A 26,413-nucleotide genomic window follows, 5' to 3' on the forward strand; every position below is an offset into this window, starting at 1 on the left:
TTGTTTTGTTGATATATTAGATACATATAATTCAATATCACCCACTTATAAACAACTTTTGATAGATTTTTTAAATTTCTCTTTTATCATCATTTTATATTATTAACTAATTTTTTACAGCATGTTACACTTTAAAACATATTATCTCAAAAGTAATAGAGAAAGATATTTGAGCTCTATAATACATACATGTCGATACTAATCAAGTTATATGAGATTCTTATGCATTTTTTTCTTTTCAAAAAACAACAAAATAACTAAGGTCACCAAGGGAAAAACTAACACTTATCTTTTTGACAATCTTTTCTATAATAATATTTTCTATATTTCACTTGGTTTATCATTTTTTAATATATTTTCATATCATTTAAAAATTTTCAAAGTATGATTATTGATATAATTAAAATTACTAAAAACTTAAAATATTATCTATATGTGAACTTATAAATGTTAAACATGTTATAAAACGGGGTTATATTGCAGAATGCATTATAAGGTTAAATGGTTTACATTAACATTAGTATAAATTTAAAAAATAGCATTAGTCCCATGCTTGAACACGGGTTAAATCTTCATCTTATTGTTTTGTTAACGCCATCAATTTTAGAATATTAGACAAATCTAATTAAGTTGATTTATTATGATTATGTAAAAACAAATTGTACCACACATGAAATTCTAGAATTGATGATCAAAATAAAATTTTACAATCTTAAACACTAAACAAAACAAACAATATTAACAAAAAAACAAATGTAACTTAAAATTAATAAGTTTTAGCTATAAAAAATTATCTCGCGGTGTACCGCAGGTTAAAATCTAGTATTGAAATAGAACTGATGTCATTTACTTTATAGGAACACACATTAGTCTCGTTACTTTCTAGTTTATACTAAAGAAAATAAAAAAAACAACAACAATTAAACACATACGACATCTGAATCATATCAAATTTGACTCGATTCTTCGATTACACATTTTCTTTTATACACCAGAACTTTGGTTTCAGCTTTGAAACTTTAAAAGATAAATAGAAACAAACATATTTGGGAAAAGCATCGAGTGACTACTTGATTAGGAATGCTAATCAACTCAATAATCAAATCATCATTCTTAAAAAAGTCGTTTAATGTGATGAGCAAATAGTTGAGTGATTGTTATCTTGGCCGTCCACATCAGGGAGACTAAACGACGGGGAAAATATATTTAACGCGCGTATGGAAACGAAACAAACAGGCACCAACTAGGCAACTAAACAAATAGTTGGTGTTGCTTGTAAAACCAACAATAGTTCCTCTTTAGTTATCTTTGGTATAGATGATGATCACGAAAACAATTATTAAAGGCAAACACAAATCATCAAGGCTTCTACTTTCGCAATTAATAATATGCATAACGATAACGTATTGCTGCAAGATATTTTTCCGTTATTAATAATCTAATTTTGTATGATGAAGAAAAAGGGGTAAACCAAGAGAAAAGCAAAAAAAAACAAATAAAAATAAAAGTGGAGATGCGGGGTATCGATCCCCGTACCTCTCGCATGCTAAGCGAGCGCTCTACCATCTGAGCTACATCCCCAATGTTGTTAGATCATCCAACATTTTCATATTTGACCATTGGAATATGGGCTGTTAATGGACTCACTCTCAGAGCTTTGAACAATAATAATTTCGATTTTTATTTGTAAAAAGTAAAATAATTTGTAGAGGTGCTTAAAACTTTTAAAGAAAGAAACACATATGCGTAAGGGTAGGGATTGGTCGAGAGTTGATAGGTGAAGGTGATAAGGCAAAGGTCTCCTTGATGGCAATGTTTTCTTCATGCGCGTCAGAGATAATTTAGATTTGTCTCTCTGTTTTCATTGCCTCTTTTGTTTCCGGTGTGAACTAAGCGACCGAAGTACTTTCTACTTCATCTTTGATAATGACGCCACGCAGTTAAGATTTTTCTCGTGTTTTTTTAAAAAAAAAAAATTGAACGAAAAAGTTGAAAAAATAAAAGGAAAAAGGGAAAGTAAAAAGGAATCTGTAAATATTTTATACTACCATTCTCTTCTTTTTCTTTTTTACACTTCGAATTTGAATTTGGAAATTTTGATCTTGACGATCATGCCTTATAAAAATAAAATATTTAGATAATAAAGCTATCAAATCTTTTTTTAAAATATAGATATTTATTGAAAACATAACAATAGCATCATATCCTAAGAAATTAAAAGAAGTACTATATTTTGTGTTACCCGTCGTTGTGCATGTATTATACCAATGAATGAGATTATAAAACCAACGCTTTCTAAAGTGCCAAAAGATGGAACATATAAAACAAGAAGAAGTTTTCACCTAAAACAATAATCTTCTCAAATGTTTTCTGGTAAATTAAATGACAGAACGAGCTAATTATATCCAAAAGGAGCCTCAAAAGGTGATAAAGATAAAAACAACCAAGTCATGAAAATGTCATTACCTTGATAACACCAGTCCCCAAAGGCAATGTCCTGGAACTCCAAGGATAAGGATCTATTCATCAAAGTAAAAGAGAATTGGATGAAATAAAAATGGACAAGAAGAAAAATAAAGCAGTCAATCACCAGAAACTGATCTTATAACAATAAGAGCAAAACAAAAGTGCCAGTGACCATTTAGACATGACAGGAGTAGTTCGGTATATATATAAATTACCTCCTACTTAATTACATCTCCAGTCTACTTACAGAAACTAACGGAAGTCAAAATTTGACAAAACCACATCAACTCAGCATAATCATTATGTAAGCACATCAACTTAGCGTTCAGTCCAGAAGTTCGTTACATGAGAAGTAGGAAAAAAAAGCCAATACCTCGGCGATGAAGCTGCTTGGAACGAATAAAATCCAAACACTCATTAATTTTGTTAGTCTCAAACTTGACAAAATGAAGTCTCCCACCAAGAACAGGATAGCTTCTCAAGTTGCCATTGGTTATACCCAATCTCTCCTTGATCGTCCTCTTCCGCTTATCATCATCATTCGAGTAGTCCTCATGCCGTGAAAAATACAGCAGCTTTATCAAAGACCCTACAAATAAACGACTTTACATTCAGCACTAAGAAATTAAAAGAAGTACTATATTTTGTGTCACCCGTTGTGCATGTATTATACCAATGAATGAAATTATATAAACCAGCGCTTTCTAAAGTGCCAAAGATAAACATAAAACAAGAAGAAGATTGGTGCACAAAAAAAAAAAAAACAAGAAGAAGATCTATATTATGAAACATACTAAACGTATTTAAATGTAATGATCAGACTAATCATACCATTATTAATATCCCGTAAGCTCGGCGACAAAAATAAATTAACGATTACCTTAAAGCTGGTTGCTCCAGCCTCCAAACCTTCGATGTTTTTATTTATAATTATAATAATAATAAAGCAAACTAGATAGGTTTCGAAGAGCCCTTTTGCAACTTTACTATATTCATCTTCTGAAGATTCCTTTTACTATTCGAAAGCTTGATCCCGCCTATTTATATATCTGATTGAGATTATTTAAATCTTCTATATCTTAAAACGATTTCTTTTACCGTTCAGTGTACATTGAGAATTAAGCCTAGTAGTTTATATTGTTGATCATCATCTTTAACATTGTGGATAATCCACTTATTGTTTTAAAAATTATTGGTCTATTGTATTTTTTTTTAGTCGGCCAACATTTCTTTCCATTTAAGTGAAAAAGAACAGAGTTTTACATGATTAACAGACCCAAGAAATAACCATCGGAGAGTTTTCAATTCTAGCTTTTTTTGGCTAATGCATCAGCACATGCATTTGATGTCCTACTAACAAAAGTGAAATGATAGAGACCGGCGGACAACGCAAGTATGTCTTCCAGATAGTCTTGAACTTCTGCAATTTCATTCGGTGGCTTAACTTGCTCTTTAGTTTTCTGTAGATATATATAAATGGTCTTCGAATCTCCACAGAAAACTAATAGGTGGTAGTCCAAGCGCTTGATCTGGAGGAGTGCCTCTTTGATCGCAATGGCTTCTGCTTCAAGAGCTGAACTGGTGGGTTCAATTATTGGTCTATTGTATTTAATTTGACAGTTTGACGTCTAGCAAAAGCTAAATTCTCATTTTATTTCAGAATTACTAACCACTTACTGGTTTTCCAATTTTAAACAGTTGCTTCAAAATTTAAGTTTCAACCTGAAGTTAAATATGTTGGAAAATAAAAAAAAACCATGTATATAGTTAAAATATCAGAATTAGTAACCATATTTTGTTTAAAGCTTTAAAGCAATAAGAACAAAGCATGACCATTCTTTTTTCTTAATATAAAACTTACGTGAAAGAAAAAAATCATGCACGAAGTAGTTACATGACCTTTATTTTGAAATAATTGATGAGGTCATTATTAATTCCTGATTTTTTCAAAACTACCAAAGTTCTTTTCTTCAGTTGAGTTTCAAAAACAGAATCTTCTCCTACATACTATCACACTTTGGATATAGCTTTATTTTCTGATCATGGTTACTTTCCCTCTTATGTTACCAATAAATACTAAATAATCTATTATTTGTGATTGTGATAAACATACCAATCCAGAACTATAAATTCGCGTTACAAAATAAAGTGAAAATATAAAACATATTTTATTCACTTCAAAACAACATAATTTGAGTTACCAATTTAATAAACTAATCAACCACAATGTCACTTAAAATAACAAAATTTCACAGTACTTTTGTTGTTTACCCACATAGTTTTGCTTTCAATTTAAAATAGTTACTAGTTACGGCTGTGGGTCCTCGCAAATAATGTGAAGTTGTGTGTTCTTCTTGTCCTTTATAAATACCAAGAACGTCTTGCACATTTTCAACACACTCTCCTATTAAAAACACTATCACCATGACCCAACGAGCCAACCCTAAGACTGGCTGCCTCACGACGGTAGTCCGTCGTCTTTTATGCTCCGGTAGCCAACAAACTCACCCTTCCGACAACATCCTCGACTCTGACGAAACACTCCAACTACTGATCCCTTACGAAGAAATCGAAGAGCCAAAGAAAGAGATCAAAACCGAAACCGAAACCCAAAACGATGACGTCTCACTCCAAGCTCCTCTTCCTCCCCCTCCTCCTCCTCCTCCGAACGTCGTAGCCAAACTCATGGGGCTAGACCATCCCGCACCAGGATCAAAACGGTTCCGGTATTTTGATGATACTGGTTCGGCTGTCGCACGGAGCAAGTCGGTTAACTTCATGGACTACATCTTAAGAGGTCATGACGACGAAGAAGAAGAAGAAGACGAGAAAGACGGTAACCGCCAGTGCCGGAGAGTCAAAGCTTCCGTTTCTTTTCGCGAGATAGTCCCAACCTCGGCGAGATGGAGCTCCAATAACCAACAAAAGAAACACGACTTTTTGCTGTCGTATCTCGACAAGCTCGACGAGAAGAGGGAACTTGTCGGATCATCGTCTTTTTCAAGGTCTAGAAGGTTCGAGAAGGTTGTTGTAGAAGATTCCAAGAAGCCGACATTGCCACCGCCGGCGAAGAAGAAGGAGAACGAGAAAGTGGCTAAGAAGTTTAAAGACGAGCCTAGAAAAGTTGCGAAGAAGAAGAAGAGTGAGAACCGAAGCGACGTTAACGGAGCTAAGAAAGTTCGTTGGTTCCTTTCACCGTCTAAGAGTAAGTCGTCGGAGAAGACGGCGCTTCTAGGAGAATCAAAGAATCTTCGGGCGGATGAGTTTGTCGGAAAAGAGAGCGAGTCGCCGGAGAATAAGTCTAACGCTAGTCCAGTTTCGGTTCTTGATCGAGATCTTTATGATTATCTAATCCTTGACGATGACTACTACTTCTCAGGAGGTGAGTCTACGAAATATTATATTTTTTATTTCCCACATTTACTTTTAAAAATATATATATATATATATATACGTAAATTAATTATCTTTTGAATCTTCTTTGAAAGTTTGCTAAAAGAGAAACTTCTGACGTTTAGTTGGTAAAAATTTGGTCATTGGTCAACATTTTAAGTTTTTAACCCATTCAGTGCACTATATTTGAAATACTTAATAGTATTATTCAAAATTTGACCAATACAAGAATTTTCCATAAACGTCGGATAAATCTTATTTTAAATTTAACATTTGAACATCTTCCCTTTGAACATTTTTCTTGGTTTTACTGTAAAAAAAAAAAAGCTGCGAAAATGAGACTTTATCAACATTTTCAAGAATTTTTATTTGTATTTTCCCAATCATATTTTAAATGTCACTTTAATTTGAAAAAAAAAAACAGGAGATTCAGAAAGTGCATCGGAGTTGTCAACAACAAAGCAAGTAGAGACAACAACAAAATCTTCATGCTCTTCATCACCAGCAACACCAAAAACAAGTACCAAGAAAGAAACCGGCAATGATTCTGAAGAGACAGAGTTTATCACAAAACTAATGAATATGCTCTCAGATCTGTCTGAAGAAGACATGAAGTCCTCCACTTGGGTTTCTGCTTCGTCGTCAACTAAAACCGTTGACTTTACTCAGGTCGAAGATTTTTGTGTCGAATTTGGTCAAGAGATTCTTGACCTTGTTATTGACCAGTTAGTTGATGAACTCTGTATCTAGTTTCAATTTCAGCTGTCAATTATCAGAAGTATGTCGTTTTATAATCTTATAATTCAATCGTTAACCAAATTAAGACTCGCGCAACTATCACGATAATATCATTCCACATTTTCTAAGAAATTGCTAGGCCAATATAAGTTATTGACCACGGGTGACATTTATGATTACTACTAAAGACTATGATATGATGCACTCGTTTTAAATAGTTCTGCAGACAGATGTGCCTATCCTAAACACAATTATATCGTGCGAGTGTGATGAAACACACACGATAACCAAATAGCACAAGGATAAGTGACTCTATCAGAAGAATATTTTTTTTTAATTCAAACTCGATATGATGAAAAAAATTATACATATATAATCCAAAAAACAGTCAATCGGACTTCTTCTGAGATATGCAGAGAGCCCCGTAACTTCGAAATACGTACTGTCTCCTTTATGTCTATTTCACATGCAAATCGTGGTCTCCTTCTAACGTTACTTCTTTGACGTTTTTTTGTATTTTTCTGTTTTTTTTTGTTTTTTGGTTCACATGTAAACTCCTTCAACATTAATTTCCCACTCTAATCTATTTAAATTTTGAATTTTTTATTTATTTTTATTTTAAAAAGAAAAAGAAAAACGCAAAAGTCATAAATGTCGAATTGTTTTCTCGTACCCATGACCTCTCAGGGATTGATCCAAGGTTGTAACCAATAGAGCTACGGCGAGTGAATCATCGCATATTTTCTAAAATTAAATACAGATACAGTAATATCAATGTGAACGCGTCATAACACGGTTTCATGTTTTGTGTATTTTAACTGTTCTGCTCGCGCGATGTGTTGGTAAAGCAAGCTGTCTTGCAAGAGAAGAAAAGAATAAAAAGAACAAATTCTTTCTTCTTTATAATTTTAAATATATCTACTTATGAACAAAATAGGTTATATTAATATATGAATGTGATGATCACAAATAACGCGGAGAAGTAATGTGGGACAAATGTGAATTGAAAATTTGGAACAAAGACTTTTCGTATAATTTTATTGTTTATCGTCTGATTAATAGTTATGAAACATTCTTAGTAACAGAATAAAGTAGCTTAAAGTACTAAACCAATTTGTTTTTCGATACCTATAACTATCAAAAATAGAGTTGAGATTAGCATCTAATTATCTACACAGTGGTAGTTACTTTATGCACATATATAGGCGTCCTTAATTTTATCAAATAGAATCGTTACATTAAATGTGAGGTTGGTCCAATTGAAGTGCTTACATGCTCGTTTTTACTCGCTCTCTGCTTCTAGATGAATTAAAGCTCATTTAAATCTATAAAGTATAAACTAGTTTATAAACACAAAGACTTGGGAAAACATTATGTGAGGGCCGCTGACAACAAATTTGATTTGATGAATCCAAATCCATCCCCAGTTCCCATCGAATCTGGTTGAATTCCAAGTAAAAATAAGGAAACCAGCCTCCCGGATCCATATCGAGCCTTTGATTATATAATTCGCAATCCTATTTTCATAACCACGATGTGGTAACATATACGGACTTTCAAAATCTGATCTTTTATATTTCTCTTTTCGAATATAATTAATACAGTTCATATAAATAAAAGAAACATTAATTTAGATATGACCTAATTGATTTGCCTAGCAAATTAACTCATGTTTATGAGAAATTAGAAACCTTGATTATGACCATGATCATTATGATGATCTCTATTAAGCTTATTAAGCAAAGCATCAATGAGAGTGTCTCTCTTCTGAGCCCTAACTTCGTCCCTCATCCGTCTCTCTTCCTCTCTCTCCATCCACCGCCTCTCCACGGCAGCTCTCTCCTCCTCTAGCTCCGCCATTCTCCTCCGCCATTCTTTCTCTCTCTTCTCCCTCTCTCTCTCCTTCATCTCCCATGCATCTCTCCATTCCTTCTCCATCTTCACCGTCTGCCTCATAAACTCCTCCAGTACTTCTTTAATTGTGCTACCGGCTGCGGTTTCAGCTTTAGTCACTCCTTTTCCTTTTTTAGCACGTTTTCTTGGATTGGTAGAAGTACTAGTAGTTATCACTTCTGTCTCTTTCTTTTGTGTCTCTACTAAAGACAATAATTCCTCGTTGATTTCTTGATTTGGCTCGTCAACTTCTTCTTCTTCTTCTTCTTCTTCTTCATCATCATCAGATGAAAACTGATTATGTTTTCTCTTTGAAGAAGTGCTTGGTTCTGTGGCTTCTGACCACAACATTCTTTGCATTCTTGCTGCGAAAATCGATTGAATCTCATTGTGAAATGGGAACTGCTGCCTAATAGCATCTGGCTCAGTCGTCTCACACGCCTGTTCCATAAATATTCAACATGTTATATATATATATACTATACACAAAATATATGTATGTTAGTATGTAAACATGTAATAGCTAGCATTAGTCTATGGCCCTATGCTAAACCTTTTAGCTTACCAAGTATCTTAACTGGAAATTATTATCTCGTAGACACATGTTCATCTATCATATAATAAGAAAACAAAAACATGTTCATCTATATCACGTTCCTTTTAGCATACAATAAATATATATATAGACGTTTTCAACAATTTTGATGCTTGTGTTCATCAGTAACGTAAGATTATTATTAGAAATCTTAATTAGAAACTCGTTATATAACGGTTATTAATATTTTAGTGGCATGTTGTGAACACGAGATGTTACTTACATACTTACCATATGATAAACGAACAAAAAGAAAGATATATAATTATGGTATAACGGATCAAAATGTGAACATAGGCAATATCATGATGAAAGCTCACCAGTAAACGCGTAGAATATTATTCTCTAGCTCGTTACCATTAATGGCAGGACAATATCTAAATAACCTTGGAGATTGGGTTAAGCTCATTAATTGATGTATATATAATATAGTTCACCTATACATACACCATAAACTAGGTTTCCATTTCAGTATGCATACTTTCATGTCTAACCACACAAACTAGTGATAAAATACAAAACAAGTAACTATATAGTTACACAAAGAATATAAAATGCTATACTAATGATGTTACATATATATACTTGTAATCATGTTCATTCAACAACATTTATATATAGGTGTGTATATATAGAGACTATAGAGAGAATCATTTAGTATAAATAGTTGAAGGGGTAACCTTGTATCTGGTGACGAGGTTCTTCCACTTGCTCTTGCATTGTTCTGGGCTCCGGACAAAACCTTTGTCGGCCATCTTAGCAGCCACGACTTCCCAAAGAAGCTTATTACGTTTGGTCTCCATGAAAGTCTGATCAAGCTCTTCTCTTATACCCAAAAGCTCCTTTGTCTCCTCTATGCTCCACTGTGGGATTCTCTCACCTCCGCCGCCGGGATCCATCGCCGCCGTCGTGGTCTGAGGTGGAGGAGGAAGCTGTTGCTGTTGAATCAAGTGATGATGAAGCTGATGGTGGTGGTGGTGATGTTGGAAAGGGTTACATCTGTCCATTATTGGAATCGAATTGTCTTTGTGACGTAAAGAGAACAAGAAGAGATCAATTTTTTTTTTTTTGGGTTACTTATAAATGAAGAAGAGAGGCTGCTTTGAGAAAAGAGGAGAAGACAGAGAGGAAGGAGAGAAAGAAGAGAGTTTAATTAATTTATAAGGAAGTGTGAAAAGAAGGTGTGAATCGTCAAGGGACGATAGAAGTGTAGTTTTTTGTTTTTTTCTCTAAATTATATAATTAATAGAGATTATAAGAAAAAAAATAGTTGAATATACTAGAAGTAATCGAATTATTTAGTTGAATAATATACGAACACGAATGTCTCTTTTCATTTAGTGAAAAGGACATCATATATCGTGATTACATTACATTAGAAAAATAATAAAGTTTAGATTTCTTTCTTCGGATATAAAAGTCGACATTTAAAGCAGCTAACTGAATAAAATCATACTACTTTTCTTCGTATTACAAAATTTTGAGATACTGAAATGATGAATATAGTAACCGCAGACAATTATAGGGGGTAATTAAATTGCCTCAATTAAAAATATATAGAATATCTAAAGTAAAAAAAATTCGAACTAGTTTTTTATTTTATTTTACAAATTGATTATTTGTGCTCTAGCCTGCTTAATTACAAATTTGTAAAGTGGTCGAAGTTTTTTCTGAATTTGATGACCCCCCTTTTTTTTTGGCTTCAACGGCCTCATATTTATTTTATTGGTAGTTAATAATTAATTTTGTGCCAATATAGTATAGTACTTATAATAATACTGCGTTAATATTTCGTCATGCTTACGAGTTATTTATGAGTGCCAATCTGATTTATAACTTTATTTTTTTCCTCCTCAAGCCTCAAATTAAATAATCATTGCTGGCCTTTATGCCTAGTCAATTGACCCACTAGATTTTCTTCTTTCCGTCAGTCTCGTATTTTTCCTTCGGAATATAAAACATATATGTATTTACAAAATTTCATCTTAAAAGTTATGTAATGGTTGACAGAAAAAGAATATTAAATAAGTATTGGAGATCAAATACACTTTTAAAAGTTGGATCAGCTCAGTGTCATAGCTTTATAACAAAAGAAAATTGTAATTTGTTTATCAGAAATAAACAAGCAGTTACATAAGCTTTCCTGGTTGTTAAAATATGTATAGAGGAGAGTATTTAAGTTAACTAGTAGACAGACACCTAACGTTCCTATAAGAAACGACTTAATTTAGCTACTGAAAACAAGAAGACTACTACCGTTATAATTGATAAAGCTAACAAATTGATTGGAAATGTAAATTCCCCGAACAGAGAAAAAAAGACGACCGTTCATGTGTTTGAATGATGAAATTTGCTAAATGAATTGATGAACTATAACATGGATATTTCCGTAGTCGGCACAAGAAGAAATAATTAATAATAAGAAGGAACAGAGAAAAAAAATGTACTGATGAGTATGTTTGGATCCAGTACTGCAATATACAACTGTCAGATTCACAGAATATATATGGTAAGTACATACATATATGAAGCCGCGTCATTGCAGTGACATTAGCTAGTAATATCGTACGGTGAATTATGAAACCTGTATCTAAAGAAAGATTCGTGGGGGTGTTGTGTTAAAAGAAGTATATATCTGTATAGAGAGAGTTGTGGGGTTTATAGCATCTGTGTGTGATGGATGTGTAAGAAGAAGTAAGAAAAAAAATAAGTCAGCGAAGTGGTCCAAATGCTGATGAACCGTGTTGAAAGTAAAAAACAAAACTTTTACATGACATGCAATTAGACTTGGCTCTCCCACCTGTCATCCCACGTGGATTGATTCACACGTTATTACTACTCCTCCTAGTACTTCTTCTTATTTCTTTTATTTGGTGTCGTCGACTCATCCAAGTTTTTTTTTTTTTTTTTTTTTTTNCTCATCCAAGTTAATCTAATTTTTCGTTCCAAATTTGTGGTCTTTACGACAGGTTTAATTATTTTTAGAATAGCCATTGTGAGTGAATGCAATACAAAAAATTACACGAGGAAGAAACTTGAATAATCTTAATCAGGTACGCGGAGTCTTGTTATATTCCACGTGTAAACGGCCACCTTATTTACCGACATGGCCAATCTTGTTATTGTTTTTACTTTTTACTTCTAAAGACATTTTTTTTTTTTGGCTGATGTTTATCGGATCATTATCATACAACAAGGCCACCTCATCGTCCCGTCTAATATATTTTTTTTTCTTTTTGGGTTCCTTTTGCTTAAAGGCTTAATAAAGACTATACAAATCAGCCAATTTGTGTAGTTTTTAGGTCAATGCTGTTTAAGGACATCGCTCCGGATTACTCGGAACTAAAAGCTACGCAGCAAATAAACCCTAGTACTATAAACCTTACTGCTCACACTCTCTGTATACTCTGGTTTTGAACAAAGACCATGAAAATGGTTGGTTATATTTCTTCAGTTGATTGCATCAAATCTAAATATACATTAACATACTTACAATCTATACAATTCCTAAAAAGCTTCCAAATCCTTAAAAATTCAACTCAAAAGTGTTTATAATTTTGAATTTCTAAATAAGCGCATAACTAGTCTTTTATTTTTCTTCTAATTCTTTGACATATATATGATAACAATTATTCTACGTCAGCATCACCACGTGAGGGGGTTGAAAAGATTTTAATGATCGAATTAGACGAGAGGGCATTAGGGCAAGCAAGGTCAAGATTGAAGGTGAGAAAAACGTAAAGATTGAATATTTTTTTAGCTACAAACAAAAAGGTGTTCTTAATTCAAATTTCGCTACCATGATTAATCGATTTGACTTTAATATTTTGACAAATTGTAAATGTTGATTTAGTCTTTCAAAATCTGTTGACAATATATGTTTACTAGTAAGTATTAAATACTAAAAAAAAAAAAAGCTAAGCTTTAAAAAAGAGAAGAAGACGGTATTAAAGAAAACTTAACTAGTCAGTCAGTCATTACTAGCATCGTTTCGTTTGGTGGTATTTTCACAATTACCTTAAAACTTTACCAAAATGCAACAAAATAATGAAAACCCACATAACCACATCTTCTGCTACTAAACTAAACGATTCACCAAAAAGAAAAAAAACGAAAAACTAGCAGGTTGTATCCAAAAAACTGAAAACGAGATGTTCAATCTTGAGACATTCAAGATGAAAACATCCGCTTGATCCCTGATTTCTGCTCAGGCGTTAGCTTCGAAGGGAACTTGATGATGAATCTGATTCTCAAGTTTCCTTTTCTTGACGGATCTTTAGGGATCGGCATGCCTTCCCCTTTCACTATCTCTTCATACGACGGACTGATCACATTGTTTACAGGAACCGTTAGGGTTCTTCCGTCAAGAGTAGTGACCTGCGCTGTGCAACCTGTGAGAGCTTCCACGAGAGATATCTTTTGCATTACCACCAGATCATTCCCGTCTCGTTTGAAAACGGCATGCGGTTTCTCGTCTACGATGAAAACGAGATCGGATGGAATGATTCCGCGATGCTCGTTTCCTTTTTCCAGGAAGGTTATCTTTGTTCCTTTCTTCCAACCGGCTTTGATTTCTATCGTCAAGATCTCCTCAACCGGTGTTGGCCTCCTGCATTGAAGCACACACTACGGGTTTAGTCAGTCAGCAGCAAAACATAGAAAACATAAATCAGTAATGTCCTGCATTTGAAAGTGGTCGGAATTACAGAAATTGTGAATGAGTTTATTCTTGACTTGGTCTTTGCGAAAAGTTATATATTCAAGAGAGCTTAAAACAGACTTTGTACAAAGGGTTAGAGATCAACCAGAGTTTGTGCGTCCAAGAGACTTTGAGAATCTATGTATAGCTAAAATCCATAATGAAAGTGGTTGACTGGGCCAAGGAATGTCCAAGAGATTTTGAGAATCTATGTATAGCTAAAACCTATGATGAAAGTGGTTGACTAGTAGGCTAAGGAATGTGGTGGTAAGCTATATAGCTATCGGTTTCTAAACTTACATCTATCATTAATGTGTCGACTGAGAGCTCAAATACTTAAGGTAACAGAGATCAAAACTTGTAAACTAACCAAAACCTGTTAAAAAGAAGAAATTTCTAGTAAGATAACACTACAGACTAAAGATTTGAAATTAAACTCCATACAACAATCACAGAGAGAGAGAGAGTTGAAGTATCCCTAAACCGAATTAGCCACAAGCAGCAGATACATATAGATATGCAAAAAGCAACTAAATTGATGGGAAATGGAAAACAAACCCGGAAGAGTCGAGAACATCACGAGAGATCTTCATCTTCTTGGTGACTCCTTTATATAAATCCTCCAAACTACAGGGCAATTGTCTCTCAATAGGAGCAGCTTTCCTAGCAGGAATGGAGGGCTCTCCTCCTCCTCCTCCAGCGCCTGCAGCAGCAGCAGCCCTCAAGGAAGCGAAGATGTCATCGCCATACCTAAACGCAGAAGGTCCTGCTCGGGAGTCGCTGCTTCCGGTACCAAAAGGCCTAGTGAAACCAAAGAAGTCGGAGAAGATATCATCGGCGCTTCTGGGATTGAAGCGGAAAGAAGAAGCTCCGGGGTCTGATTCTCCAGGGTAACCACCGGAACCGGGAGGAGGGCCTTGGTTTAAACCTTCTTCTCCGTATTGGTCATAGATTGCTCGTTTTTGAGGATCACTCAAAACCTAACAAAGAAGCAAACATATATATATGATCAAAGGGTGGGTGTGGAAGAGAAGTGCATGGTCGATTAGCTCTTAGCTTTGCTCAAATAAATTAAAAAAAAAAAAGATGGAATTTTTGTAAAACCCTAAACAAAAAATAAAAAGGGGAATTGAAAGAGAGGGAAAGTAAATTAATCACATCGTAAGCTTCAGAGATTTGCTTGAATTTAGCTTCGGCTTCTTTTTTGTTGTTAGGGTTCTTATCAGGATGCCACTTCATGGCCAGTTTCCGATAAGCTTTCTTTAGCTCCTCATCGTTTGCACTGCGATCAACCTGAAGCACCTTATAGTAATCCACCCCCATCTCTCTCTCTCTCTCTCTCTTCTTCTTCTTCCAATCGCTTTCTCTCTCTCTCTCTCTCCGCTCTGTCTCTCCCACTGAATCTTCTTCTTCTTCTTCTTCTTCTTCTTCTTCACTGGATTCTAGTTCTCTTCCGGAATAAACATTTTAACCGAGCTGAACCGATCTATCATTTGGAAATCGGTACGCTAAACCGACCGTGATTTTTAATCGGTTAAAATTCCAATTTTGTACTTTTTAAGTTTTGTCCACATATACACCCATGATCAGCTTTAACTTAAAAAGGCCTTAGTATTGGGCCTTTGAAAAATAATAGTAGCTGCTTTGGTTAAGAAATCGCAAGACATTGGGTCTCTGACCGTTGACTACTCAAAACACAAACATTCATGATAAGAAAATTTTAAGAAAGAAAGCAAACTTTTATTGAAGTCTATTATTTCAAAGACGAATGCTATATAAAATATGTATGAGACAAACAATACAATCGCTAATGACACGATTTATATCGAAATTTCTAATTTTAATCTACAAAATTCATTTTCGTAAAATATATATATATAAAAAATTGCTACAATACATGCAACGAAGAAGATCTCCCACCCTTCTTCATCTACGCTTTCAATCAATCACTTTTCTTCTCTGACACAGAGAGAGAGAGAGAGAGAGAGAGAGAGAGAGAAGTAGAAGCAACCTAAATTTTCTAAGAATCTCTTCTTCTCTCTCATGTCGAGATTATCCCAATTAAGATCTCTGTCACAGAATGATACACTTACTCTTCTTCTGAAGAGTCCTTTGATTTCTCACTTTTTGTCACCTCGTTCTCCGAGGTTGCTGTGTCGTCTATCTTTTCATCATCATCTCGCTGTGTCAGGCTTGACGCTCGAGAGTCTGATGTTCGAGTATGGCTCGTTGGTGCTGGAGCACTCGAGTCCGACACTTGAGGACTCTGACCCATTTCAGACTGCCCAGTCCCAACTGGACTGCTTTGTGACTGACTCATCTCAGACAGGCCCGCACCTACAGGACTGCTCTGACACTGACTCATCTCAGACCGGCGCGTACCTATGGGACTGTTCTGAGACTGACTCATTTCAGACAGCCCCGTACCTCCGGGACTGCTTTGAGACTGACTGCCAATTACCTGACTGGGTTCCTGGTGATCTGTTTTGGAGGGACTCAACGGTACAGAAACTTGCTCCGACTGGCTCGTTTGCTGTGACTCGCTTGCTTGCTGTTGCTGCTGTTCCTGACTCGTTTGTGTCTCATTCGCTTGCACATGGCTGGTTTGTGTTCCTTGAGAATCAGGGACAAGTCCAAGAGCAGACAATGTAGACCTACCAACAAAATAGTTTCATATCATTGTGCTCAGCGGCAAATGGATTTCAAATAGCTCAAGTCAGATTGTTCAGAAATGAATTCCTGGAAGCTTGAAAGAGGAAAGGTCACCTTGGAAGTGAAGACTGAATCTCTGGCTGGCTGGCATGTGCGGTTAGTGGAGCTCTTAATGCTGGGATTTTAGTCAATGCATTTCCCAGTTGAGGTGGAGGAAGCTGAACAAAAGGAATTTCAGTGAAAAGCCAAAACAAGGATCACACAGTTTTAACAACGCTTTTCGAAAGACTAGTATAGGTATTTAACCATTGTGGAATATATTAATTATAATCGCACCTGTAGTAAGACCTTGTATGATTGAGGCTGTGTTGTCTGTGCACATTTCAAAAACCCCACCCACAGTTTCGGATATTTCCATATCTGAGGCATTCATATAGAGAGAACCACAGTTTTATTTTCAACACACAGTCAATCATAAGAATGGAAGTATAACATTTCAAGAACATTACTGACCTGTTTGCTAACGAGACGAGAAAGGATCTCCAAGATGAAGTCCGACTATTAGAATATCAAGTTAAAGAGATTATTCAGTGAAAATAAAACTGGGACAGCAGAAAGAGAAGTGATAAGTTTGTTACCAGAGCTGGAAAAGCACCGATAGCTTGTAAAACTGTACGCATGAATAACATNGCAGACAATGTAGACCTACCAACAAAATAGTTTCATATCATTGTGCTCAGCGGCAAATGGATTTCAAATAGCTCAAGTCAGATTGTTCAGAAATGAATTCCTGGAAGCTTGAAAGAGGAAAGGTCACCTTGGAAGTGAAGACTGAATCTCTGGCTGGCTGGCATGTGCGGTTAGTGGAGCTCTTAATGCTGGGATTTTAGTCAATGCATTTCCCAGTTGAGGTGGAGGAAGCTGAACAAAAGGAATTTCAGTGAAAAGCCAAAACAAGGATCACACAGTTTTAACAACGCTTTTCGAAAGACTAGTATAGGTATTTAACCATTGTGGAATATATTAATTATAATCGCACCTGTAGTAAGACCTTGTATGATTGAGGCTGTGTTGTCTGTGCACATTTCAAAAACCCCACCCACAGTTTCGGATATTTCCATATCTGAGGCATTCATATAGAGAGAACCACAGTTTTATTTTCAACACACAGTCAATCATAAGAATGGAAGTATAACATTTCAAGAACATTACTGACCTGTTTGCTAACGAGACGAGAAAGGATCTCCAAGATGAAGTCCGACTATTAGAATATCAAGTTAAAGAGATTATTCAGTGAAAATAAAACTGGGACAGCAGAAAGAGAAGTGATAAGTTTGTTACCAGAGCTGGAAAAGCACCGATAGCTTGTAAAACTGTACGCATGAATAACATTGGCAGTGGAATTTGCTGGACCTGCCAAAAGTTTGCCAATAAGAATAAATGTCCAGAACGAGAAAAAAAACTCGGTAAGATAGAGACTGTTATATACCAGTTGATTCAGAACGCCGGCTAAAACCTGTTGAGTGAATGTCTGCCTCTGTGCAAAACAGGTATTGCATGCATCTGTGACCTGATAAGAACATTAATTAAGACATACGATTTAGGGAAGTAACCTCGGTGTTGATGGTAAAACAGAGCTGGCAGAGATNAACAAGGATCACACAGTTTTAACAACGCTTTTCGAAAGACTAGTATAGGTATTTAACCATTGTGGAATATATTAATTATAATCGCACCTGTAGTAAGACCTTGTATGATTGAGGCTGTGTTGTCTGTGCACATTTCAAAAACCCCACCCACAGTTTCGGATATTTCCATATCTGAGGCATTCATATAGAGAGAACCACAGTTTTATTTTCAACACACAGTCAATCATAAGAATGGAAGTATAACATTTCAAGAACATTACTGACCTGTTTGCTAACGAGACGAGAAAGGATCTCCAAGATGAAGTCCGACTATTAGAATATCAAGTTAAAGAGATTATTCAGTGAAAATAAAACTGGGACAGCAGAAAGAGAAGTGATAAGTTTGTTACCAGAGCTGGAAAAGCACCGATAGCTTGTAAAACTGTACGCATGAATAACATTGGCAGTGGAATTTGCTGGACCTGCAGCCAAAAGTTTGCCAATAAGAATAAATGTCCAGAACGAGAGAAAAAAACTCGGTAAGATAGAGACTGTTATATACCAGTTGATTCAGAACGCCGGCTAAAACCTGTTGAGTGAATGTCTGCCTCTGTGCAAAACAGGTATTGCATGCATCTGTGACCTGATAAGAACATTAATTAAGACATACGATTTAGGGAAGTAACCTCGGTGTTGATGGTAAAACAGCTGGCGGAGATTTCCTAATTGTTCATCAAAGCTTATATTCTTTGTTTGCTGTATGTTAATAAGTAAATGGTCGAGATATACCTGTTTAAGAGGTATTCCATCTCTTGCTGGGTCAATGCTATGGATAGCAATTAAAACTTCAGATGGAGAAAGCACTGGGCCAGACTGAGATGATCCCTAAGAACCAAATTCCAGAGTGAGCAGATCAAACTTCACTCAAAAGCCAGACGTAAGAATGAATATGATACCTGCAGCACACGAGAAAGTGCAACTTGGAATTTCTCCATAGGAAGATTCACCATATGTGGAAAAATGCGTAGAACCTGATCGATAGACAAGTTACAAGCTTAGAAAAATATGACAACTATACCCCAATGCGTCAATAGAAGGGGGGAAAAGGTAGGAAAGAAGATTTACATCGTCTCTTGGCAGGAACGGCAAAATTGGGAAAAGAATTTCTACATCCTGTAGTCCCATCAAAAGTTCAAAACCAAAGAAAAATTAGAGAAGAATTAGCTTACAGTTTTGCTATTAAAGAGTTATCAATGAACATTTCGTTGTCTTTACCTTTATTCTTGTATCAAACAACTTTCTTATAGTAAGTATCAATTCTGAAGAAGGCGTGGGCCCCTCAGTGAGGGTTTGAAGAACCTGTCATCAAGGAGGAACAGTAAGGAAATAGTAAAAGTACACACAACTATATGAGGCTTTTTAATCTGTTTATATAAAAGAAAGTCAAGAATAATGAAAACCTGCATTAGAAGGTTCTCACTCCCACTGGGTGGGTCTGCTATAATTTTAAGAAGCTCAGAGGATGAGCCCATAGTACGAACTAGTATTGGGATTTGAAGATGAATAGCCTACACAAGATAAAAAGTGAGAATAAACACCGGAGAAGAAAATTCACTGATATTATAGAACTTCTTAACACTGGGCTCCAGTCTTACCTGCTTAACAGGATCTAATGCATTCTTGTAAATGCTGAACACATGAACAAAAAGGGAGTGCTTCTGCAAATCAAAGACACATAGAAATCTAAAGTTTTAGCAAAATTTTACCACAAACTTGAAAAGCTAGCTTAGTCATTACTCTAAGAATGGTATAAATTTACAAGACCTTTGTACAGAGAGCAAAATAGAGTGACAGGCAGCGTTGAGCTTCAGTAATTGAAGTAGCTGATGTTGCTTCGGAGGGCGTCTCCATGCCACTAATAACGGGCTGTGGTTTATTTGGTGGACTTTTCAGATCAATATCCTTCTAAAAGAGAAAATAAAATAAAATTATGGTCAAATATTTCTTATGCAGTGTTCATTAGTACATAAAGAAAATATAAATGTATATAGAACTCCAAAAATAAATTATTTTGGTACAAGGGAGCACCTTATTACAATCATCCATCCGTGTTTCAGCATCTCCTCTCTCTGAAGAAATGCAACTTGCGACGGAAAACAGCCTCTCCTTTGCAAATTCTTCAATCTGTTGCGTAATGAATGATAAAGAATAGAGCTTGTTTGCGACCTGTAAAAATGACCCACAATTATTGAAGTGGTAACACATCAGCAGCTGGATACATTGAATCACAGGTTTAACAGAAACAAACCAGGCGGATTGCTTTCATGCGAATTTCTTCCAAGTGATGAACAGCACTCTTTTACAAGAAAACAAAAAGATGAAAATTTAGTGAGAGCCCCATAAACAAAAATAAGAAAATTACAGCCTTAAAAATGTCAATTGCTGATAAGAGAAAATGACAAGAAAGGTCAGAAAAAGGAAAGAGAAAGAACCACAAGCACAAAGCCAAAATTAAATAATGCACTGAAATGTGAAAGAGGAAAATTAAAGCTGAACCAAAGAAGAGGGAATTCGGAAAGCGGTGAGATAGAAAGAACCTGCAATGCAATCTTCAGGCAATCACTTCGGATTCCAGGTCTCATTAAAATAAGGCTCCAAACAGTACTGAGACCTTGAGTCACACGGTCTCCATTCTGTAAATCCTTTTCAACTTCTTCACCACTTCCAGGACAGCAAAACGATTCCAACAACTTCAGAACTGATTTTGGCAGATGTGGAGAATCTCCAAGCAATTTACTTAAAGATTTGTCAGACGGTGGAAAAGAGTCTCTAAGTGCTTCAGCCTAAAAGGTAAAAATGTTTTCTGAGAAAATTCCCTAGCAAAAAGTTGACTAAGATACAAACAAAAATGAATGCTTACCACAGTCAGCAAGAAACTTTCATATGCAGACGCAGCAGTAGTTGACGAGAAGAAATCTTGTTCTGCTTCTGCCTCCCCGTATAGTCTGTAAAGAACCCGCACGGTCAGCTCATGTCCCTGAAAACATAAGAGAAGGTAGTCAGACGAATGACTTTTGTTCAATTAAGAATGTCATCCAACAGAAGACTAGGAAATTCTATAGTCGAGCCAGTACAAGAGCCCATCTAGATTAGAACATATACCAGGATAAAAAGAGTAAATCAGAAACTAAAATCACTATCTCTAGCAAAGGATTTCACCACCATAATTGGGCTTTTTAATGCTACCAAAACACAGTAAGCATGTATCACGAATACACAGGATTAAACAAATTCTCACCTCATGATTCAAATAATCCGACAGGACATGCTCCTGTAATATTTTCCAAGGGTCTAACTCTGAAGGAAACTGCGAAAGAGAAAAATATAAAAAAAGAAAATGTGACGATCAATTACTGAGAGATAGAATTTACTCAAACTGTCATCTTGCCAACTAGGATGCATTTAATAGGTATAAAACAGGAGAGAGTATAAACAGCCATCGAAATCAAGCATAACAATCAGTAAGCACTAGACATATCCTCTTTCTACCACAAACCAGGCTCTTAGAGTAGAGGCAAGCGAGGCAAGAATCATGCAGAGGCTATTATGTTATTTTTTAAAAGAATTATCATAAAATAGACGAGTAATAAATCATAAGAAGAGAGAGCTAGAAGAGGCACGTCCCCTTGGAACGCTAAAATGTAAAAAAGTATAGATTAGAAATTGACCTCAACTCCCAAATGAGCAAGAAGAGAAAAACGGAGTTGTGAACCACCAGACATTGATATTTGCTTATATGCTTCAACAATGCGCAAAAACACCAGCTTCTGCAAACTGTCTTTCTCCTCATCAGAAAGGTCGACAACAGGTGCTGATATCTTAGGCAGGACAAAGTGAGGCGCAGAAGCAACTGAAGTTGCAGTTGACAAAACCAAGCTAGTAGAACCTGTGGCAGCCGCCTTTGGACTAAATTCCTCAGACTTATCCACAGACATTGAAGGAATTACATCGACAAGAAGTTTTCCACTCGCATTTTGATTCTTGGTTGCAGCCTCCACATTCATAGAATTCAATACAGAAGTAACACGGGCTCCTGATAAATCAAGTTGAGCAGAAGAGTCCAATCCAGGTATTCCACTTTCTATATTCCCTATATAATGCACGTCTGGTGGAAACACAGTACTGTCCTCTTCATTTTCTGGAAAAGAGACATCAGAAGAAGGTAATAAGCCAGTGGCAAGAACTGCATCTTCAGCTGAAAACATCTGCTGGTCCACATGAACGGCAAAGACTTCTTCATCCTCCTGTTATCGGTGAGATTTTAGTGTACAATACAATCTTAAAGACAAGAAGGCAAAACAAGGAGCATAATTGAGCAATATATATAACAGATAGAAATACGTAATCGAGCAAAGAGCACCCATACATTTTCCGTTTTCGGTATGCAAGGATTTATCAGGGCAGCAATTGGTGGGAATGCAGTTGACAGTGAAAGGACATCCGCTACAAATGATGGGGGATATCTAATTTGTGCATCACTACCAACTATACACATATTCATCACCAACTCATTGGTGCCATCAGCATAAGAAGAACCATTTGGTTGAATATTATGCATATTAGCCATCACAATATCAGTAAGTAAATCCGCAGCAATACCCTTAATAAGAATCTCCAACGATCCAATTGCTTTTTCACCCTGAGCAACCAAGGTTCCAAACACATCAACTAGTTGCTGAACAGGATCAATATCACGCACTGCTCTGCTATTACTTGGTCCGGCAACCTGAGGTAGAGAGCCACCATCATTAACATTTAATCCGTCGGTAGATTCTTCTGACACAGAAGGGGTTATTCTTGCACGTTTTCCATTCAAAGCATCTCCATTTAGATCAATATTGTATTCCGATCCAGATCTTTTCCTACCAAAATTACTTTCCGCAACATCAGAACTAGCACACAGAGGTTTCTCATCCACTGATACCTGTAATTAATAGTTCTTGAATTTCAATTTCTGCATCCAATATACATAAGCCAAAATAACCGGAGAGACACATGCACACACAATGATAAATATGCAGATGAAACTATGAATAGAAAGAAGAACAAGCTACCTTGGTATCCTCTGCACTGTCTTTGTCCTGAATGCTTCCGTTATTCTTGTTAAAAAGATCTTTAGCTTTCCCTGCCCGACCTCCACCTTCTATCTCCTTAAGAGCACCGATCAAGCGATCCTTCCACTAGAGAAAAATGACAGCATAGAGATCTAAATAGTTGCAAGTTTACTATGAAAATCAACTCCATAGAAATACACCACAAAATTTATAAGAATGGTTATACCACTATTAGTTGATTAATAATGATAGGATAGCAAGTAAGAAAGATCAGCATAATACACATAATTCACTACATACGAGTACATAAACTAACAATCTACCGCAAAATTTTGGGAAGATCAAATACAAAGCATGGGACAATGGTTGTTTAGTTGCAGTGACAATGTATACCAGCTCAGCATGACGAAAATAATCAATTATAAATGGATAGAAAATAACAGAAATTAAATCCTTGGAGGTAATTAAAACAAAATAATACCGGTGCAGCAGCGGGATGTGTACATTTCAAGTAAGAGAGAAATACAGTCTTCAACGCAAGATTTGCTGCTGCAGCATGCACTCCTTTGAGAAAGCTTAGGGGATCCAAGCTAAGTAGAACGGGTAGAATGCGTCCACAATATGCAGGACGTTTCTTTGCAACTGATGAAAGACTGTATACGAAAAAGAATCAACGTAAACAGTGAATCATGAACCATAAGACAAGTTAGGATCCCCATCTACACAGTCTATGATGAAAGATACCAGTAGATTACCAAAGACAGTTTCCCCATAAATATTAGTAACTGTGTGTGAGAGCATGTTTTTACATTTACCCCGTTCTTATAATCACAGGAATTTCATCCTAGATTGGATGCTCTTCAGTCTCAAATCTAAGTTTTTTTAATTCATGATCACATTAAACATTTTCTAGACAAAAATGAGCCAAAAAGAAAGTAATAGAGAGGAACATAAAAAGCTGAATATTCATGAAGTAATACCAAATTAAAAAACAATAATCGTCGAGCTATCTAGAGAACAATAATGTGCGTATATTGATGCACTTAAAAAACAACTCACCTATTAATGAGAACAATAATCGTCGAGCTATTTAGAGATTTGGCTGCAGGGTGCCGAAGCTGATCAAGCAGTAGACCCAATTTCTGGCTGGCCTCAATTGACAAGTCTCCGATATTCAAAACAGGATGTCCCCCACGAAGGATAGTTATATTAAAATCTGCTTCACTTCCTTCAGGAAAGGTAACTAGATTGTATAAGCAACTAGTTTCCAATAAGATACTAATGGAACAACAAATATATAGTTTCAAGTAATCGAGCAGATAGATCCATAAATATTTACCTTCATGAGGTGTATACAAAAGAATAAGCGCTTCCACAAATTTCATAGCGCATAATTTAACACCGCTGTTTCCTTGCTAATATACAAGTCACAAGAAAAAGAAAAAAAAAAAAACAATCAGATAAGAAAGATAACAAATCGAGGAATCAGAGTAAGCATTAATTCCCACCTTGAAAGCCACTGAGCATATTTCATCCTTAACCTTAATCATCCATGTCCACGAAGATTCAAGAAGATCATTCAGCTCACTAGAATGCAAACCCTGGAAGCCAAAGAGCAATAAGCAAATCAGAACTACATAGCAAATGCAGAACGAACAGGTCACAAATACTAAAACCTAGAAAAAAACAAGAAAACAACCTGAACTGCCACTCTTTCGAGGGTGGAACGGAATAAATCAGCTACGCAAGCAATGACCTGCCTCGCTACAGCTGGTGTCTCATCTTCAAGAGACTTAATTAAAAGGGGCACTATTTCGGGTAATAATTCAACATATTTCAATCCAATCTCACCAAGTATCCTGCATTTGAAATAGCATCAGAGGTTCAGCAGTTATGTCAATTCCCTAGTTCAAAGAGAGGAGCACGTCCTCGATTATACTAGTCGTAACCGAATCTTTCAGCTAGCCAATGAGAGTAAGACAGACACTAAACCATCAGTTATAATCACTCCCTGAAGTGAGATGTTGTCCAGGATTAACAACAACAGCAAGTAACTATACGAAGGCAAGATACTATGCGTCATCAATACGGTGACTGTGTAAATTGATTATAAAGAGAGAGAGAGAGACGCGAGTTACAAAGACCAATAAGAATCAACAATTTCATCATCCGAGATATAAAAAAAAAATCTGGAAATTCATTTATATGTGTGTATTTTACAAAACAAATCCGAAATATTTCAGAAACTTTAGCATTGGAATCACCAGAAATTGAAAAAAAAAAAAAAATATATATATATATATATATATGAACTAATCAGGGAAAAGGGTTACAAACTACAATAGCGGAGCTTACTCGGCGACAAACTTGCGAACAGCACCGAATTGATCGGAGAGAAGATCGAAAAGGTGAGGAAGCAACTCGATGGGAAAAACGGACTCGTCCTTTTGCAAATCCCGGCGCAAATTGCGTAAGCGTTGCAGCTTCGGAGGCAATTCCGTGGCTGATTTGGCGGAACTCGCGAGACCTTCAAGCCTTTCTCTTGAATACGAAGCCATGATTCCAACCATCACCGGTTTCAAACCAATCGATATTAATTATACACTAAGTGCCCAGAGATACGCATGTCTCTTCTTCTTCTTCTTCCTCTTATTCTATAAAGGGCATAGGGTTTTTGAGAGAAGGAGGACGAATGGGGGAGATTCGTTTTATTTCTGATACGAACAAATTGAACTGATTTCCATTTTCGAGGTCTTTCCTAAAAGACACTAGTAAATCGTTTACACGGCGTCGTTTGGACAAATGAAAGAATTACACTATGGTCCCTCGTAATTGATAAGTCCCGTTAGTTGATGAATTGATTAAAGAAGCCATTTGGGAATAAGAATGGGCCGATGTGGGCCTATTTCGATTGATATATTTAAATGACGAAAGAATTTTTATCCGTGTTTTGTGGTCCTATTGGAGTCTTCTCTTCTCGGATTCGGACAAAATGCGAGTGGCGTGCATCAAATTGCAACAAGGACTTCACAGGTTGAAATGAAAAGCACTTTTGGAGATTAGGACCCGGTTTGTTCAGTTTCGAAACTAAAGCCAAAAAAGAGCCTAGTGGCTAAGTGAAGGGATATATATACATATATACATATATACTCGAATATAGATAGATCATGGTGTTTTGTAAAAGTAAAACTTTCAATAGGTCTTGAAGTCAAGAGCTCCATGGATTCCGTATGCT

At 35.9% G+C, this 26,413-nt stretch overlaps 4 protein-coding genes and 1 non-coding gene across 5 annotated transcripts; 1 reads left to right on the forward strand and 4 right to left on the reverse strand.

The window, feature by feature from the left end:
- Window positions 1,509-1,581, reverse strand: TRNAA-AGC. Its single transcript has one exon. It is a non-coding gene; the product is annotated as a tRNA-Ala (tRNA).
- Window positions 4,851-6,678, forward strand: LOC104708987. Its single transcript, XM_010425646.2, has 2 exons — window positions 4,851-5,848; window positions 6,284-6,678. Exons 1-2 carry the CDS (start codon window positions 4,891-4,893, stop codon window positions 6,607-6,609), a joined length of 1,284 nt encoding a protein of 427 aa, XP_010423948.1. The 5' UTR covers window positions 4,851-4,890; the 3' UTR covers window positions 6,610-6,678.
- LOC104708988 (trihelix transcription factor GT-3a-like) lies at window positions 8,152-10,196 on the reverse strand. Its single transcript, XM_010425647.1, has 2 exons — window positions 9,766-10,196; window positions 8,152-8,931 (listed from the first exon to the last, which is right to left on the reverse strand). Exons 1-2 carry the CDS (start codon window positions 10,090-10,092, stop codon window positions 8,281-8,283), a joined length of 978 nt encoding a protein of 325 aa, XP_010423949.1. The 5' UTR covers window positions 10,093-10,196; the 3' UTR covers window positions 8,152-8,280.
- LOC104708989 (dnaJ homolog subfamily B member 13-like) lies at window positions 13,033-15,239 on the reverse strand. The gene is made up of 3 exons (XM_010425648.1): window positions 14,943-15,239; window positions 14,343-14,764; window positions 13,033-13,694 (listed from the first exon to the last, which is right to left on the reverse strand). The coding sequence occupies exons 1-3, from the start codon at window positions 15,105-15,107 to the stop codon at window positions 13,256-13,258; spliced, it is 1,026 nt and encodes a 341-aa protein (XP_010423950.1). The 5' UTR covers window positions 15,108-15,239; the 3' UTR covers window positions 13,033-13,255.
- Window positions 15,541-25,905, reverse strand: LOC104708990. The gene is made up of 27 exons (XM_010425649.2): window positions 25,534-25,905; window positions 24,878-25,037; window positions 24,687-24,779; window positions 24,518-24,593; window positions 24,238-24,406; window positions 23,660-23,831; window positions 23,179-23,304; window positions 22,491-23,048; window positions 21,793-22,368; window positions 21,363-21,431; window positions 20,985-21,101; window positions 20,662-20,907; window positions 20,373-20,420; window positions 20,153-20,290; window positions 19,889-20,029; window positions 19,720-19,782; window positions 19,525-19,632; window positions 19,340-19,423; window positions 19,190-19,237; window positions 19,021-19,095; window positions 18,854-18,949; window positions 18,627-18,707; window positions 18,475-18,546; window positions 18,350-18,394; window positions 18,173-18,256; window positions 17,254-17,357; window positions 15,541-16,438 (listed from the first exon to the last, which is right to left on the reverse strand). The coding sequence occupies exons 1-27, from the start codon at window positions 25,746-25,748 to the stop codon at window positions 15,874-15,876; spliced, it is 4,329 nt and encodes a 1,442-aa protein (XP_010423951.1). The 5' UTR covers window positions 25,749-25,905; the 3' UTR covers window positions 15,541-15,873.

Source organism: Camelina sativa, chromosome 8 (assembly GCF_000633955.1).
Source record: "Camelina sativa cultivar DH55 chromosome 8, Cs, whole genome shotgun sequence".
Lineage (NCBI taxonomy): Eukaryota > Viridiplantae > Streptophyta > Magnoliopsida > Brassicales > Brassicaceae > Camelina > Camelina sativa.